The 18607-nt window shown below is 27.9% G+C and overlaps 1 protein-coding gene across 1 annotated transcript in view; it reads right to left on the reverse strand.

The window, feature by feature from the left end:
• The window catches only part of LOC123292721 (cholecystokinin receptor-like), a gene marked incomplete at its 3' end in the record, with an annotated part of 61884 nt that extends 45538 nt beyond the window's left edge, over window positions 1-16346 (reverse strand). Inside the window, exons 1-2 of the mRNA XM_044873435.1 lie at window positions 16086-16346; window positions 1457-1571 (exon numbers count right to left, since the gene is read on the reverse strand). Of these exons, the coding sequence (XP_044729370.1) occupies window positions 1457-1571; window positions 16086-16346 (376 nt within the window). The remainder of the gene's footprint in view (window positions 1-1456; window positions 1572-16085) is intronic.
• Between the last annotated feature and the right edge of the window lie 2261 nt (window positions 16347-18607).

Consider the following 18607-nt stretch of genomic DNA (forward strand, 5'->3'; position numbering starts at 1 on the left):
AAAATTTTCGGTAAACATTAGTTGAAGGAAACTTTTTATAATAAGCAAAGTTGAAAATTTTTTAACATCACATTATTTTTTCTGTGAGTTTTATAATTATCGAAAACGATAGAGGAAAGAAAAGTTAACAATAATGCTGCTCATAAAATCTATGTTGTTTCGCAGGTAATATCCCGTACATCGTTTAGACATGGTGAAATCATTACGGATGGTGATTTCTGCAAATGCCAAAATATAATTTGTTAAGATCAAAATAAGCTCCCTATATTAGCTCAGTTGGTTAAGGCGTAACCAATTCCGTCCGCTGTATGCTTAGGGTTTGATTCATGAAGGAGATGCACTCAGCCTCTGAAATTGAGGAGCTGATGAATGAAATTATCAGCGGAAAGGTGGTAAAACGCATATATGGTATCACAATGGGCTCCATAGCCTAAGTGTGTCCTTCGTGGACAGCCAATATAACCTAAACTAACCTAACCTAACCTAACCTAAGACCAAAAATACCAAAAAAAATATTGGTAGAAATTATAGAGAGTGGCGTTTTTGATTTATGGTATTTAAAAAAATAGTTTATTAGATATCAGTTTCCAACTATTAGATATCAACTTCATTTACGTGGTTAAAAATATTGTTTTGTTTCAACATTAATCTTCTAATTTGTGTTGGTTTAAAATTAAATTTATTTTGAATCATTTTTCGAATAAATTGAGAAGATTTCATTCAATTTCATTGAATTAGACAGGCTTCAAGTTTCATTCCTGTCTTGTACATCAATATTTCTTGTACCAAAAAGTATAAATTTTGAGAAAAGAACTGAAATAGCAACCGAGGTAACAAATTTACTAACAGCACACTTCATAAATTAATTTCCTATTATTGAAAAATATAGGCAATATAATGACATAAACGAATGCTAATGTATATACCTAATATAAAATTATAACGTATTAAGGATTTTTGAAATAAGAAGATATTTTTTCGCTATTATTAAAAATATAGGCAATGCAATGACATAAACTAATTTTAGTGTATATAAAATCATAGAAATTTGTATTTTTCAAAATATATTTTTGATTTTCACTAGGCTATCAGAGGTATAAAACATTAAAACGAAACTAATTGAAAATTATAAAAATAATAAAGAGTGTTATCCATTAAAGGATATTTGTGAAATTTGCGGAAAAAACTTTAGTGTAAAAATATTCTATAGATGAACGTGTGTTAATGAAAAGTTTGTATTCTATTTTTAATTAAAAATAATATTCTAATTATTTATTCAAAATTTTGTAATATTTTAATTATTTATTCAAAAGTTATTCATATTATATTTATTGGTGGCCGAGAACTATTTTCCATTATAGTTGGATAGTCAAACATTCTCAGGAATTATATATATATTTTTTCAGTTATATTATATATTGTTGTTCAGAAATATTACAATGAGTTTTATACATACCTTGAAAATATGGTATTAGTTTGCATACAGTTGCACCAAAAATAAAATTTCGTAATAATTGGCCAACCAGTGTGAACGGCATACAAAATACGCCTAACAAAAAATCTGCAAACGCCTGTAAATAAAAAAAAACATTGATGTAAATATATCATATACAGCTGAATAACAATACAGAGTGTATAAAAATATTTGCCCTAACTGTATTCAAATCAAATCATTGCAAAAAGATTATATGAATATCAGTTAAAAAACGATTCTATTCAGAGCTACAGCAGTCATTTAACCCATCATTTGTGTCAAGTTCGTTTAGTTTCTAAGCAAAATTTCAAAAATCAGATATTTCGTAACAGTATAATTCTAAAAGAAATAATGCCTTTGGAGTACTGAAAAATATTATGTTGTCGTAGGCGTTGTTACATGGCTGGTAGAAGTTTTTGATGATATTGGGTCTTAGGTCACTTGTCTGAGTAAAATGGAAATTTGGGACATAACACCCTTACTGGCTGTTTTGGAATACTGGAGTTTGTAACCAGACCAGCCAGACAAACTTTCCACTGTTGATTTTAAAACCAAAAAGTTGTTAAAATTTAAATATTTATCTGTTTCTTTTTAATAGATCCATTAAGTGTCCAATAACACCCAGTTCAGAAATAATTTAATATTTTCAACCCGTCCAGCAGCCCAAGAAGTGATCAATATCTAAAAAGTTGGGTTACTAGTCACGGTAGATGCTCAAGAGTCAAATTTTATCACCAACTTTCAACTAAGCAACCAACAAACGACTAAAATCGTTAAGTACACAAGAGCTACTGATCCCATTTATGTGATGTCAATTTTCTTTGAAGGTTTTTGAATTCTTTCATATTTATTAAACAATATTTCTTCTAATATTATTTCAATTGACACGGCGAAGGTGCGGTCTCAGTTGGTAAAATAATCTGAATAAAATAAAATGAATAAAAATTGATAAAAATGAATAAAAATTTATATCTTTCAGACCAGGAATAAGAAATATGATATAAGTTATATACGTAGATGTATATAAATCAAGCAACAAAATTCACTTAGCTTATTTCATTATATATTTTTATTTTGTATAACACCAAAGTTTAAAAGTTCAACGCCATAGTCAGTTATTGAAATAGTAAATAAATAACCAGAAATGTTAAGGAAAGGATAATATTATTATTTGCCACAAAAACGAAAATAAATGTTTGAAAAAGTCATAAGAAAACAGGCATAGATATAAAAATATATTATGATATACTATTCATTTATTATTAAAAAGAGTTGGTGTTAATTTAGTTGAAAATGTATTTTGTAGTTGGAGTAATTTATTTTCATGAAATTAAATTGAAAAAAATGCGTAAGTGTATTAAAAGAAAATAACTACGAAACATTTTTCAACCTACAATGTTCTAATTAAGAAATAAATATAGTCTGGCATCCGTATACATGATAAATTTTTCATCGCCAGTTCAGTATCGACGATCCCAAAAAATAAGTGTATCTCTATCTCTATATATTACAAATGCGAAAGTAAGCATGTTTGTTTGTTTCTTTGTTACGCTTTCACGCTAAAACTAACGAATGGTTTTTATTGAAACTGTACACCCATATATAGCTCATACTTCAGAATAACACATGAGATATAATTTATAAAGATATATTAATAAAAATATAAAAAAATTAAAAATTAATTAAATTTGACATTGCCATAAATTACAATTTTTTGTAAAGATAGTCAATATAAAATATATCACGGCCATATTTTCTGATATACTCAATGAATAATTACGACTATTATACATTTAAAAAAATAGAAAACCATACATTTATTTTACCTGTATAAAACAATCCTTACCATTATTTCGAGTGTTATAGAAAGGGGATAAGCGAGAACAATCTTTACTTATCATTAATTTTAAACCCAGCGAAGCGGGTAGGTATCACTCTAGTGTAGTAAATATTTGAGACTAGCGTTTCTAATTTTGAGAATGGATTCTGTTCTGAACTTGAGAAAATAAGATAATTGGAAATAAAATTTGCGATATACAGGATAGTTTTTGAAATATTGATTTAAAGGAAATCAAAAGAAGTAAAAAAAACATCAAATGCCATTTATTTCATCTTCCTGGATCAACCAACGAGAACCCATTGTCCAAAAAGTTGTCTATTTCGCCCCCCTTTACTGCTAATTGTCCATTTTTATTCTTAGTTAGCCCACGCAAACCTCCTTTTAACCAAAAAGAAAATAATAAATTTAATACCAAAAAAAAAGCTAAAAAATTTTCGTTTTGAGTCGTTTAGGCTGCCTAAATGGTAAATACGGTACTAATAATTTGCAAGTGGTTTAATTTAATTTAGTTTGATGTTGGAGTTTAAATTTAATATTTTATTTTATAGCTTTTATAAATTAGTTCACATGTGTATTTATTATTTATGAGACGAGTTATGATTTCCTTGATTAAATAATAAAACATACATATATATAAGAATCCTTTTAGTTCATGTTACCTTTAGGGAATGTTATATTCATTATAGAATATTTTCTGTTAATGGTATCTTTCTACGTTTCAAATTATTTATTGATCAAATATTTAAAAGTTTTCGATCTTTAAACTTAAATTAAACAAGTGAAAACAAACAATTGACTGAGTTAATTGTTGAAATACTATGTTGATTACGCAAGACAGAGTTGATTACGCAATAGTTTGTGTTTTTACGTCATATCAGTAAAGAAAGATAGTCAAACATACATACATACATACACACTTAACTGATATTCCCATATAATACAAACTATATAATTTGCGCTCTTACGGGTAAACAGTGATGTTTACGAAAAAATGTTTCGAACAGAAGTTGTTTATTTTTTTATAAGGAACATTTTTTATGCTTAGGCTTTTGTTCTATCTCTAACGGTTTACTAAATGAGTCCTACGGACTCAAGACCCAACTGACGTATGTTGTTCATTTTCGAATTCGATCTCACTTTTTATGTCCTAAGCACGCTATAAAAATTTCAACTTGATATCTCTTTTCGATTTTGAGTTATCGTATTGACAGACAGACAACCGGAAATGGACTAATTAGGTGATTTTATGAACACCTATACCAAAATTTTGTTCCTAGTATCAATATTTTTAAGTGTTACAAACTTGGGACTAAAACTTAGTATACCTTGGTATATTTCATATACATGGCATAACAAGTTATGAAAGAGGCAGCTCTTACGCAAAAAGTTTAATTCCACGTTGACTCGAGCAGCTGGTTCGGGTTTGACATCATTGACGGAATTGATGTTTCAATTTAATTGACTAATGTATGGCACGCCATTTTCCTATTTAATAGGCTAATTTTTATCGAGAAAAAAATTAATTAATTTTTTTTTTCAATCAGAAATTTTATATTTTATATTTTATATTTTGTAAAATAAATCTTAGTAAAAGAGAGATTGATATAAGATAAGATGAGAAAAGAGAGATGAGAATGAAAATTATGATGATAACATAATAAAAATGTATTATTATTATGATGATACATAATAATAAATCAGTTAATTTTATTTGAATTAGATTAAAAAAAATGATTGAATTAAAATTATGTACACAATGGAAATAGAGAATTAAACTTATGTACATAATAAAATTGATTGAATTAAAATTATGTACATAATGGAAGTAGGGAATTAAAATTATGTACATAATAAAAATGATTGAATTAAAATTATGTACATAATAAAAATGATTGAATTAAAATTATGTACATAATGAAAATGATTATTATTATGATGATAACATAATAATAATGTATTATTATTACGATCATTTTTTTTCGGACATTAAATAGTAAAATGGCGTGCCATACTAATGGGTGGCAAGTTCGAGCATATTGTCTAATTACTTATTTCCTGAACCAGTTGAAAAGAAGTGTATAACTATCAAAGGAGATTGAATGAATATGATGGTTCCTCTATTTTTGATTGCTTTATTTAAAAGCTGTGATATTCGCATGCCTTTCTTATAGATTTATACATATTTTTAGAATTATTCGAAAATAATCATTTGAGTTTTTGATAGTTTAGAACGTCACTTTTGATTTTTGATTCCTGAGAAACGAAAAAAAAAACAAACACTGGGAATCGAATCATATTGTGCTCCTGACCAAGAAGGAATCTAAGAACTGCTGGCATGTACTGATGTTGATGTGAACAAAATGTTTAGAGACTCTTTTTTGGTGGAAATTTCAATGAATTTTCAATCTTCTATCTTTCATAGCTCTAGAATTAAGTTTGAAAATCTGGAACATCTTGAATGAAAATTTGTATATAATTTGATGTAATGTACCTACTTATAGAGATATCATCGAGGATTACAAACGCAATAACTAATTTTTTGTATTTTCAAATTCAAGGTTCTTCGATAATGAAGTAATATATTAACTATCTACTAGGTATTAGAAAAATTGTTTTGTTATAAAACGGTTGTCGGTCGGTCTGTTTGTGCGTTGAAGCATCGTTAAAACCTACAGGATTGATTTTGATACAATTTTTCTGATAGGGCTCTCTTCTTTTGAGGGATTATATAATATCTATGGTCTAACCTGTATGGTGAGGGAAGGTAGGTCGAACACTTCCTAAGAAGGGATGTATTTCAATGGTTAACTGGTAGGTAATTATTAAAAGGTTCCATTATGGTATATTATTAAGAGAAGGAGCATGCGGAGTGTTGTTATGTGCCTTTATAAGAAGATGAGAAAGAGGTCAAGAATGTTTGTGCTGGTGTGTATTTTTGTGTAAAATTCGATTTTAACTGAAATAAAAACATTCATATTATGATTTTTTTATATAGATATCACACTTTTTATAGATATCACTACATCAAATAAAAATGTAGGCACCTCTGATTACTTCTACCTACATGTTTGTTATAAAAAAAATCCTTTCCTAATGATTCGTGTGGTGATAACAAAACCTTAAAAGCTTTAAAGGATAATAATATGTATTACTAACATTCATTGTGTAAATAGAGTAGCATCATCTCAATAAAAAAGGTAAAAAGTACACTCCATCTATAGTTATTCATTCCATTTAATAGGATTAAATATAAAAACGTGGATATAATTTGTTGTAATTCAACTTTATAAATGGATTTATACCAAATTAAATCTGGTGTGAACTTCATAAAACTTTTATGATGGACAAAATGAATCTTAAGACTTTTCTCTCAAATTTGCTGACTTTAATTTTTTTTTGCTGAAAGTACAGGTATCTGAATCAAAGGTGAGTAATATCATTATTTTATAACTTTAATTTCCGTAGCTCTAAATGTATTCAACTCGGGGCTAAATGAACCAAAATATGTTCCGTTGGATATTAAGATGCATCTTTTGACTTCTAATGAATTGCTACTGAAGAGAAGTGAGGCAATGTATCTAAACTCATCGCCCAGTTTGAAGTCGCTTAGCTAAGGCAGCTTCCACGCTACGAATTTTTTTATATGTTATTCCTTTGTATCTTTTTAAAGATTATCAAAATATCCTGCATTAAACAGGAACAATAAAAAAATATATTTAAAAAAATACCCAATTCAATTGTAAATTAAATGATTTTTTGTTGTTGTCGAATAATGTATCCCATGAGTATTACCGATACTCCTACATCTATGAGAGATAATTTATAACACTTGTACAGTTTTATATGTAATAGTCAAAGAGACGGTTTAAGGACGACCTTCCTCCATCTGATAACCAGATGAGACATACTTTTTATGAATTTTTATTGATTGATAAAAACGTCTATGATAGCTTCTCTATAGACAAAAAGTTCATGGCTATATTTAATTTTCTTAGGGGTTTTTTGAAACCAAGACTATGCAATAGATAAATCCAAAAAAATTTATTTCCCTTTTTTTTTGTCTTAAAACTTAGTAAAAGTCCAAAAAATGCTATCTGAGCTATCGAAACTGTTTTTTAATCGTTCATGTAATTAAAAATTTAATGTTAAAGTTCAAACTTTTGTACGGTAATATAAACATTTTTTTAAATGGTTTTGAATCCATGGAGTTTATATACATAGAGATAATGAGATGCGATTTGATGAATAAGAGAAAAGACTGCCAGTGAGTTCCCCTATGTCTCTGTCATAGTCATATGTCATAATCTTATGACGCATAGAGATTTTGTGTCTGCTATTAATCTATTTTATTTGGTTTGTGCAAAGAAGCTATACACAGTTTTGTTAATATGCAGATTTGCATATTCTCCAATAAGTACACGATTTATTTTTTCAGAAATATTGTAATTGAAATAATGGTAGAAGAAAGTGCACTTAAATTTAAATACTAATTAAACTCAATAAAACAGTTATAGGATTAAAAATTTTTAATGTTTAATTTTATTAAAAATTAAACTGTTTATATTGTGTTTGTTATGCAAATAAAGTTTCTTTTGACGTTTCTACTTTTTGAATAACTTTTAATATATTAAATAATCTTCCAAAAATCGTTTTTAACTATTTACTTAATAGAAATAATGTAAACAGTATGTAGCCAATGACATGTAACCACTGGCAGCCTTCTCTCTCATTCATCATTTCGCAAGTTTTGGGCTCTGGCGTTCTCTAGTTGTAAAAACTCTTTGGTATTTTATGAATTGCAAAAGCAGATGACGTCATGATTCATGGCGCACGATTTTTGTCCCTGCAATTGATCCAACGTGTGTTTGGTACATCGAAAAATTAACTGGAAGTGTCAATTACTTTCATAGTTAAATTATCTTTCTTTTCTTCATTCTTGTGATACCAAGTTCGATTGGTGAATTGGATATTATATTGATTATCTCTTCATATGGTATGCACAGATTTACACCGATCTATGAACCAATCAATATTGGTATCTTGCCTTCTAAAAACTCGTTATGAAAAAAATTGATTAAAATTAATTTAATTAAAAATAGCCATGAACACTTTTCGGCAAAAAAACTATCATAGGCGTGTTGATCAATCAAAACATTTTCATAGCAAAATATGTGTCCATCTGTTAGATGAAGGTCGACCTTATACCGCCTGCTATACTATACGGATAAATGTTTTATTTGAATAAAAGGAAACCATGTCCATGTACATACTCGTAGAAACAAATAGCATTCGTACCTGTTCTACTCCGATTACATTATTTTTATTTTTTTTGTTCAATTTGCTTCCATTATATTTCAAAAAAAATGATTTACAAATTAGAGAAATATAAAACACTATAAACAAAATGCAAAATTTAACAATTCTCTTTCTAATTAAAAGGTTTGGGTTCACTCCGAAAACCTAAAAATAAAAATAATGAAGAAAAAGTATCTGTTGGTTGTAAAGTGATAGGTACTTAATTTTTAATAGGAATTCATTATAATAGAGATTTTTACCAGGAATGTATTATTTATTTCTGAAAAAAACAACCAAGGAATGCAAATAAAACAATTTTAAAAATATGCATATGCATATATGTTTGACAGTGCTATTCACATTTTCCAACAAATTTAAAATTCAAACCAACGGTATCAAAAAGATTTAATGAGGGATGTAAAACAAACATATATTGGTGTCTATAAAGCTACATAGCCTTTATCTGGCTAAAAATAGCATTCACGTCTAAAAACGCATTATTATTTATAAAAATGTTTCGATTTTAATAAAGTAGTGGAACTAACGATGGCCCGGGTCCTATCATAGCCTACATTTTCAAAAAAATTAGTCTTCAAGGATTTATTTTATATCAACTATTTCTAAAAAAAAGCAGTCCCAGTTAGACACAAATACACCACAATTTTACGTTCGGTTTTAGTTTTCGATGACATGTGAAATATAATTAAAGAAAATTAGCTAAAATAGTTCAAATATTTTATTATAAGCAGTAAATTTCAATACCAAAATGTTTGGACATTGAATGAAAGAAAAGTTCCTGTTTTTTATTTGATAATTACTTTTGCTATGAATTTATTATTTATTTATGAAAAAACAACAAAGCAATGCATTTAAGGTGATTATAAACCTACAGTTTTGCATTTTTAGCTTTATTGTACCACTACAAAAATATATAATATATTGTGTGCAAGTGATGCTTATAAATTTTATAATATAGATATCGCTTTGCAATCATCAACACTGTAACTATAGTTGTCTCTGTCCATCAAATGACGGATCTTCGATGAGCTCATAATTAAATTAAAATTTTGTTTTTATATCACACTCTCTAGATTTTTTGATATACATATATCCAATTGAAAAGTATAACCTATATGATTCATCATTTTCTCAGTCAAGTTTAAACGATAAGATAATAATAAAAAGCCCGATGACCTAGGAATTTTTTGTGACTTTTGGAAGCTTTGTTGGTCAAAAAATGTATTTATAAAGTTTTATTGAAATCCCTATTATAATTCAATCCGTGTATATCTCCTTAAAACTAATTTAAAATGATGCATGTGCTTATATATTTGTCTGTACTAATCACATTTTCCGTTAAAAGTAAAATAAAAAATATATTAAATTAATGGAAGGCCTAGAAAAAAAAATATTTTTAAAGCTGTAGATAGGTTGAAAAAATTATAAAAGATCATAATTCGAAAATGGATAAAATTATTTGAAGAAAAGTTTCAAACACATATACTATTGGAAAATTGAAAAGTTGTTTTAAAAGTGCAAAATGCAAATAGCACGAGTGATGACATGTTAAAGAAAATGTAGCAAGCTTAGAACTTGTAGCATCTTTTTTTTTACATATGATGATGAATCGTAGTTATAAAATGAAAATAACTTGTTTGATATTTTGAAGTTCACTTTCTATTTGTAATTGGTTATAAGCGTTATCAAACTTTATATGTGAGATGGTAACCATAGATCTCATTGATCTTGCATAAGATAAAAAAGAAATAATATTCACCAGGTTATTACAAACTCAAATAAATTTGTGCTACCCTGTACAGCAATAAACAAATCCCATGAAAAATAATTAAAATATAATGTAAATTTTAGGCAATAAAAATATCGTTTATGATCGTTTATTACAAGTGTAAAACTCATAAAAATAATTGCGATGTGTACCACTATATACAGAAAAGAATATATTGAAAATATATCTACATATTTCCAAAATCAGGCCAGACAATTTAGATACTACTAGTGGGTGGAACAAAATTTGACTTCGCACGCGGAAAAATTTATAACTTCTAAATATCGTTTTCTTATATTATTAACTTAAGTTTTCAATCTATGATTATATAATAATACATATTACCTATATTTAAAAAAATATTTATTTCAACATATGGGCAATATTATCTTTATATATAAAAAATTTTTTATATAAAAATTACGTGTCACTTTGTTTGTCCGCTTTGGACTCCTAAACTGTGGAACCGATTTTAAATTTGATTTGCACACCGCGTGCAATTTGATCCAACTTAAAAGGTTGGATAGTTTATATCTCAATTTATATTCGCAATATTATTTTTTTGCAAATTATTTGACAGTCACAATTATCTGTTAGCTCCAAACAATTCTAACAGATGGCGATATCTGTTGACTGGATTGAGTAAATATTCAAAAGATGGCGCTATGTTAAAAATACCAACGATTCATATAAGCTATAATTTAATAGCATAACCACCACGTATTGCTGAGGCTAGGTATAACCTAAATTTATTTTGTAATAAACGAATTACAGTGAAATTCAATTGTTCTTACTTTTTCTGATGTCCTCATACTGTTCCCCTTGAATAGTTTGCTACAATGTAATATCAAGATTAGCCACATCAATGCGTGGCCGGGTCTGCTAGTTATACATATAAATGATGATATAAATATAAATATTATCATTTAGTATGGGTAGTAGGGGTGATCCATGACACCTCATATAGGTAGACTAGATGAAAGCTTGTATCACTTTGATATAAATAAAAGTATTTTTTTATTATTAAAATTTTAATTTAGAACGAAAAAAAGTTTATAAAATTAATATATATTTTCAACATATCCTCTATATTTAAATTATTTTTGCTGTATCATTGTATTATTGTTTGATGATCTTATCTAATCATCTGATTTATATATGTCCTGCAATTTTAGCTACTACCGGAAAGTTCAAAAAGATTGGAGATAGGTTTTCTTTGCCACTTTAAAATTTATGCCACTTTTCTTTATTCGTTTTTTTTTTTAGAAGAAAGCTAGTACTAGAAGCAGAAAACTTTTCTTTACACAAACTACATACACAACTTTTGTACAAAAACTCGTTATATATTTTAATTAAATAAAAATATTTTTTTTCTCGCTAAGTAATAATAATTATATGTAAAAACAATAAAAAAATGTTTACAAACTCTATTTAAATAACAAATTATTAATTATTCATAAAATACAATACGATATTTTTTAAATGATTCGTATTAAATACTTGCCTTCCTACATACTTCGTCTAATTTTACTGTACTATAAAGTATTTTCTGCGTTGGTTCTGCAAAGCAAATTACAATTAACATCGTCGCTGATAAATTATTTACTTTTGGTCGAGAACTTGTTTTTTTGGCAAAAACTGTTAAGAAAATTTAACTTCACAAAATTAGAATATGCAAAATAGAAAACATCGACATTCTTTCGCGGTAAGATAATTTGTCAATTTGTATTGTTTGTTAAAATTTTATGTTTTTTCATTTAAAAAAATGTGGAAGTTAGTTATCAGAAGTTAATATTAATAGGGATAATTTAAAGTAATAGAAATTTTATGTTAAGTAATAATAATTATCGTGATTAAAACAAATGTAGGTGTACGAATATTAGGTTGACTACTAAATCAGAAGTATGTCTTTTTTGAACTTATATTACAATTAATTGATGCAGTAAAAGTAAAAGTAGCGAAAATTAAATTCTTGAAATAATAAAACCAGTATTTGACTATTCAAATTAGTACCTTAAAATTTCAAAAAAATATCTTCTAAATAAAAAAGTAAGCGCTACGTTTATAATGTACGGAAATACGATAGGAACACAGTTCCTACCGGGTGTTCCACGACGCCCTTTTTTTATAATTTAATTCAAACACATTTTTTTGATGACATGTTTCATATTTTTCTAAGATAACTGCCAAAAAACACATTAGTCATACTCCAATTTTTGTAGATTGTTAGTATATTGACGAGATCCAAAATTAATTCGATTATTACTTTGTGAAAATTAGTTCGATCTTACCATTATTTTTTCACCCCTCTAATATACACTAGTATAATAAAAGTGTACATAGAGGAAAAATAATTGTTAGCCGTTATTAATTCTTTTTGTGTACATAATGTTTAGTACTTTTATTGATTAAACAATATTCTATATATTATTCCATACACAAAATTAAAGTGAGGATTATAAAATGTAATATTATCGGTTGAAGCTTTTCAGAAATTACAATACTTTATTTTCAGTATAGCACGTTTATAAAATTTGAATAACGTAAGCTTTTGTTCATGTGAAATAACGAGCGTTCAATAATTTTATTTGTTGTTTATTTTTACATAGTTTATAGAGTTTATTTAAGGTAGTACGAGCATTATGGCAAGTTTGGACTTGTGGTTGAAATTATTTGTATCTTATTTTCAACTTTGATGATGAATTTTGTTATAACTTCATGAACGTAGACGAAAAATAAGAAAATAATTTTTCGATATCTGCCTTGGCTTTTAAAATATCCAAAGCTAAATAATTAAGCAAAATATTTAAATTTTCGACATTTTGAAAATTACTCCAGATATCGAAAATTGTTAATCTTACTTTTCATCTTATATTGTCAAGTTATAACATAATTCACTATCAAAATTGATAAAATGTATATATTGTTACGGTACTACTTGCTTGAGGGTCCTTAAGTGTCCAAATGGTCCAGGGAAGATGCTGCCACCACCAGTCTATATATTTTTATTTGTGTCCCCACTATCGTGCTCATACATCCTAAATTAATCAGACACAATAGGTTTTTTTTTGTTTTCAATAATTTATTAAAGCTTAAACTTTAATTTAAATAGTTTTTTAAGATTCCACCGATTAGTTTTGGAGAAATCTATGAAAGCATATAATTTATCTACCGTTTTCCCATTAGAAGAATGTTAAATGTGCCTACTTTTGCAGTCATTTGGTTATTAAAATAATCGGGCAACCCCTCACTAAAAATTTTCAGAATTGATTAAGATCTAGCCCAACTTCATATTTTTTAAAAATCAAGCCTTTTATCCATAATTGTGCTGGCGCTCGCACATCCTTAAAAAATGAGAATTGCTATTCAGAGTAGTAACTTGTATTTCAGATAAAAATTGATTAATAATTTTTAGTTTAGATAAACAATATGAATTTCAGCAAAACATGATTTTTGTAATTCTGATAAGTAATAATATTTTATAGTATGAAGTAATAATATTTTGTAGTAGAATAAATTACATGAATCGTTTTAAATTTGAATCGCAGGGTGGGCTAACAAACATTGTTACAATTTTGTGTTTTTTTAGTTTGTCATGTCACTTTGTAGTACAAAGTTAGTAAGATGTCAACAATATTTTCGTTTAAGAAGCAACATTGAAGTAACAGTCAAAAGTATTTTTGCCCAATCAAGGTTGTGATAAGTGATTTTGACTAACTGATTATTAACTTGTTCCCTTTTCTTTGTATCAGTTATAAAACCAAACCTTTGTAATAATCCATTTCGCAATATTAAATAAATAAATAGTTTCCCAAACAATTAAAAGTAAAATTGGCTGACTCTCTAGCGAGAATACATATCAAAACAACTGGGTCATTTTAACTCTGATAAAAAAAAAACTTGATGCAAAAACAATTCCGGTCAAAACAACTCGGTACAAAAACGACTCGCACATTAGTGAATGGACGCAATCACATTGTTAACACAAAAACCCAAAAAATCCGCAGGCCCGTACTATCTCGACCTCATTAAAGGCATGACCAATCCGTTGATCAGTGAGTGAACGCAGTCGCAGGGAAAGTGCCAGTTTTTTTGAACCGATTTGTTTTGACCCGAGTTGCTTTGGTACCTGGTTGTTTTTGTGACTGTTCCTCTATAGTGATCAAAACCAACTTTGACTAGAAGCGTTAGTCAAATTCACTTTACTATTTTTACTATTGACCAACCTGTCCAGTCAAAGATTATTATACAATGTCTATGAAATATACCAAGGTATACTAAGTCTAGTCAAAAGTTTGTAACGCTTAAAAATATGAACACCTATACCAAAATTTTGTTCATAGCATCAGTATTTTTAAGCGTTACAAACTTGGGACTAGACTTAGTATACCTTGGTATATTTCATACATGGTATAATAATAATATCTTTGACTATATATATGAATGTTATGTTCGTTTGTCTGCCATTTAAAAGTTAAGAACTGAAATGAAATCAGTTCGGCCGAATTTTATCGAATTTTATAAAATTTACTAGCTGGTGAACTTCCATTAATTTCCATGCTAGTTTCTTAATAAAAACTAAATCAAATATTTGATTACAAATATCTCAGTTCAATATCTTTGTAACATAGCTTGTAATAACAGACTCTATATCCTTCCTCCCTTATGGTTGTATGGTTCCGACTGTATGTAGAAATATCTATATATATTGGATACAGGAAAAGTTTTGAGTATATTCATTACAAAAAAAAAGTGTTTTCTCTTTATAATATTAGTGTAGATTATAATTTATATGGGCATTTATATTCAATTCACATGGATGATTTTTTAGTTACCTGGTAATATTTTTAATAACGGATTGAAATATAAAAACAAGTGAAAACAAACAATTGACTGAGTTAATTGTTGAAATACCATGTATAGACACTGTTGATTACACTATCACATTACACATACATATATGTCACACATACATAACTGATATTCCCATATAATACATACTATACAATTTACGCCTAATTTGCACCCTCACGGGTAAACAGTGATGTTTACGAAAAAATGTTTGAAACAAAAGTTGTTTTTTTTTTTTATAAGAAACATTTTTAACATTTAAAGCATTTGTTCTATTTCTAACGATGTACAAGATGGGTCTTACGAACACCCAATTCACCTATGCTGCTCATTTACGAACCTAACATCTTCACGTCTTGAGCAAGCTATAAAAATTTCAGCTTGATATCTCATTTCGTTCTTGACTTATTATGTCCACAGACAGACGGACAAACATTCGGAAATGGACTAATTATTTGATTTTATGAACACCTATACTAAAAATTTGTTTGTAGTATCTATGTTGTTAAGCGCTACAAACTTGGATCTAAACTTAGTATACCTTGATATAAAACGTGATTTGTTATTGACTGCAGAAACCTAGCTTCCAAAAATAAGCTCATCAAGAGCAACAAAAAATATTTTCAAATTTGGATCGGTGGCCTAATTTGGGAGATACGGGTATGACAAAAATTGATACATTTGTTCATTCACTGACTATCATTCGATAACCAGTAGCCAACAGATATATGCAGGGTATAAAAACGGTATAACACGTGTGTTTTTATTTTCAATGGGAATAAAATATAAAATAAAATGTAATCAAAATTAGATAAACATAAATAATAATTAATACTTACCAAATTTAACAGGTACACATTTGTTACCGTACGCATACGTTTATTTTGTGCTAATGTTACTAACACTAATATATTACCTAATATTGCTAACACAAATATAATTACATATAACGGTATAATTAACTTTATCTCAATTGAATTCACATTACTACTTGTATTATTTTGGTTGGTAGTCACTGTATTATTCACATACATCGTTATCAATTCAATCTCTGTAATAATTGTGGGTGTGATAATTGTTGGTAAACTACTACCATCCATGTTCCATACGTTGTCAATTAAATTGCTCCTGGCAGACGTTGTTGAATATGTTGTAAAATTATTTTTTTCATTGAATTTGAAAAATATTAATGTACTATTATTGTTTTTTATAGACATTATTGTTCAAAATACACTCACGTCTGTTTTTAGTAAATATAGAAAAAATCTCAATTAAAGGTACTCAAATACGTATATGAATAAATATTTGTTGGACGGGAATGTAGAAGTTTAATTCGTTTCTCTATGTAATCTGAAACAAATAAAAAACACTATTAATTCAATTTTGTAATAATTAAATTTTATGGTAGGTACGTATCCTATAATACAAAAAAATAGATAGTCTATAGTACAGTTGGGACTGGCCCAAAAGTTTGACTAAATTTTGCTATCCATTCATTCGATAGACGGTTGTTTGGATACCTTAAATCTGATTTGGCGTATTCGAAAAATTAACACTTTCGTCGCCATCAGAGAAAATGACTTTTATTGCGTTTTGGCCTATATCTGGCGTTCTATTAATTGAAATTTGATAATTTTGGTGTCGTTGAACTTGTCTACGTTTTATCTTCAAACCCATTTGTATCAAAGTAAACGCTACGGTTGATAAAAAAAATTTTTCTAATTTGCGCCCTCACAGGGCAATAGTGATGTTTACGAAAAACTAATTCAAACTGTTTCAAAGTTGTTTATTTTTTTATAAGGAACATTTTTTACATTAAACTTTTGTTCTATCTTCAATGTTCTAAAAGATGTGTCCAATTGACATATGTTATACTCATTTACGAACTCGACCATACTTTTGACGTCCTAAGCACGCTATAAAAATTTCTCGTTTCAAAAAGAAACTCACAAAAAGTTTTGATTTTGAACTTTTTTTCTATCAATAATTGTAGCGTGTACTTTGGCATAAAGGGTTTGAAGATAAAACGCAAATCCAACGACACAAAACTTATCAAATTTTAATGAATAGAACGCAAGCTTTGGACCAAGGCCCAGAAGAGGTAATTTTCCAAGATGTTAGCGAAAGGGTTAATATACTGAATACACAAGATCAGATTAAAGATTTCCAAGCAACTCCTTATCGAATGAATATAGAGATTTAAGCTCAATATGTTTCGAGCTCGATGATTTAATTTTTACCGATATTATACCTTATAACAGCTAAACTATCACGTGGAATGCATGGAAAATTTGTTTTGTATATTATCTACTAACTCATTGTTTACATTCTTATTAGCTATATAATCAAAAAAAAAAAAAAAAGTATCGATTTGCCACTTCTAGATGATTTCAATAGTTTAGTAGCCATAGATAGTTCTTCTTATCTATGTATGCTAAATATGCCCAAATCGATAGCAATGTTATTGATTTAGTTCGTAGAGAAAGATTAAAAAGAAACGTTTTAATTGTTGATAAATTATCTACATAGGATGATAAATAAAATTTCGAGAAGCTGCAGAAAACAAAGCATTATCGCAAGTGCATTCATTAACTTGAAATTGACCTTCATGGTTTCAAAATTCATCATCCCTGAAATTTTTGAAAATTCAAAAAAAAATTTTTACAAACCTACTTTCACAAGGCTAAAATTTTAATATACGTACATATGTAAAAGTGGAAAAAAATTACTAACTGGTTTTGATGGTTACAAGTATGTATCAGACGAGTAAAGTTGTCCTAGGGATAGCAAATAGTATTTTTTGAAGGTTTAAATTTTGTTTATGACGATAAAGGATTTTATTTTTACTTCGAATGAAATAGTCGATTGTGTGGTCTTTATTGTAGATCATTTCCACTGAAGAGGAGATGTTATACAGTTTTGTACAAATCAAATCTATTGATTGCCTCTTTTTCAATACCCGTAAGGTTTTTTTATATTAAAAAACAACTCGTTAGCTACAGAGTTACATCAATAAAGTAATATTCTCCTATCATTTAATGTTTTTTTTTTTATTGTTAGATGCATTCTACTAAACTATTATTTTTAATATTACGGAATGTTATGTGCGCTTCCATCATCAAAGATTTATTTTATATCACCAGTATGACATAGTACATGCGTTAAGTAACACATCTAAGTAAGAGGTATTATAGGTGTTATATGAAATTGCAAAAGTAACTTGTATCGTGGCTTATCTGTTGTGGTTCATCTATTCAACTGAGAAACTCCCACTCTCCAAGCGTCCTACAACTATCTCAACGTATATCGAAGCTTCAATACATGTATATAATACCTCTCACTTAAATGCATTGCTTAACGC

This window comes from Chrysoperla carnea, chromosome 2 (genome assembly GCF_905475395.1).
Source record: "Chrysoperla carnea chromosome 2, inChrCarn1.1, whole genome shotgun sequence".
Taxonomy (NCBI): Eukaryota; Metazoa; Arthropoda; class Insecta; order Neuroptera; family Chrysopidae; genus Chrysoperla; species Chrysoperla carnea.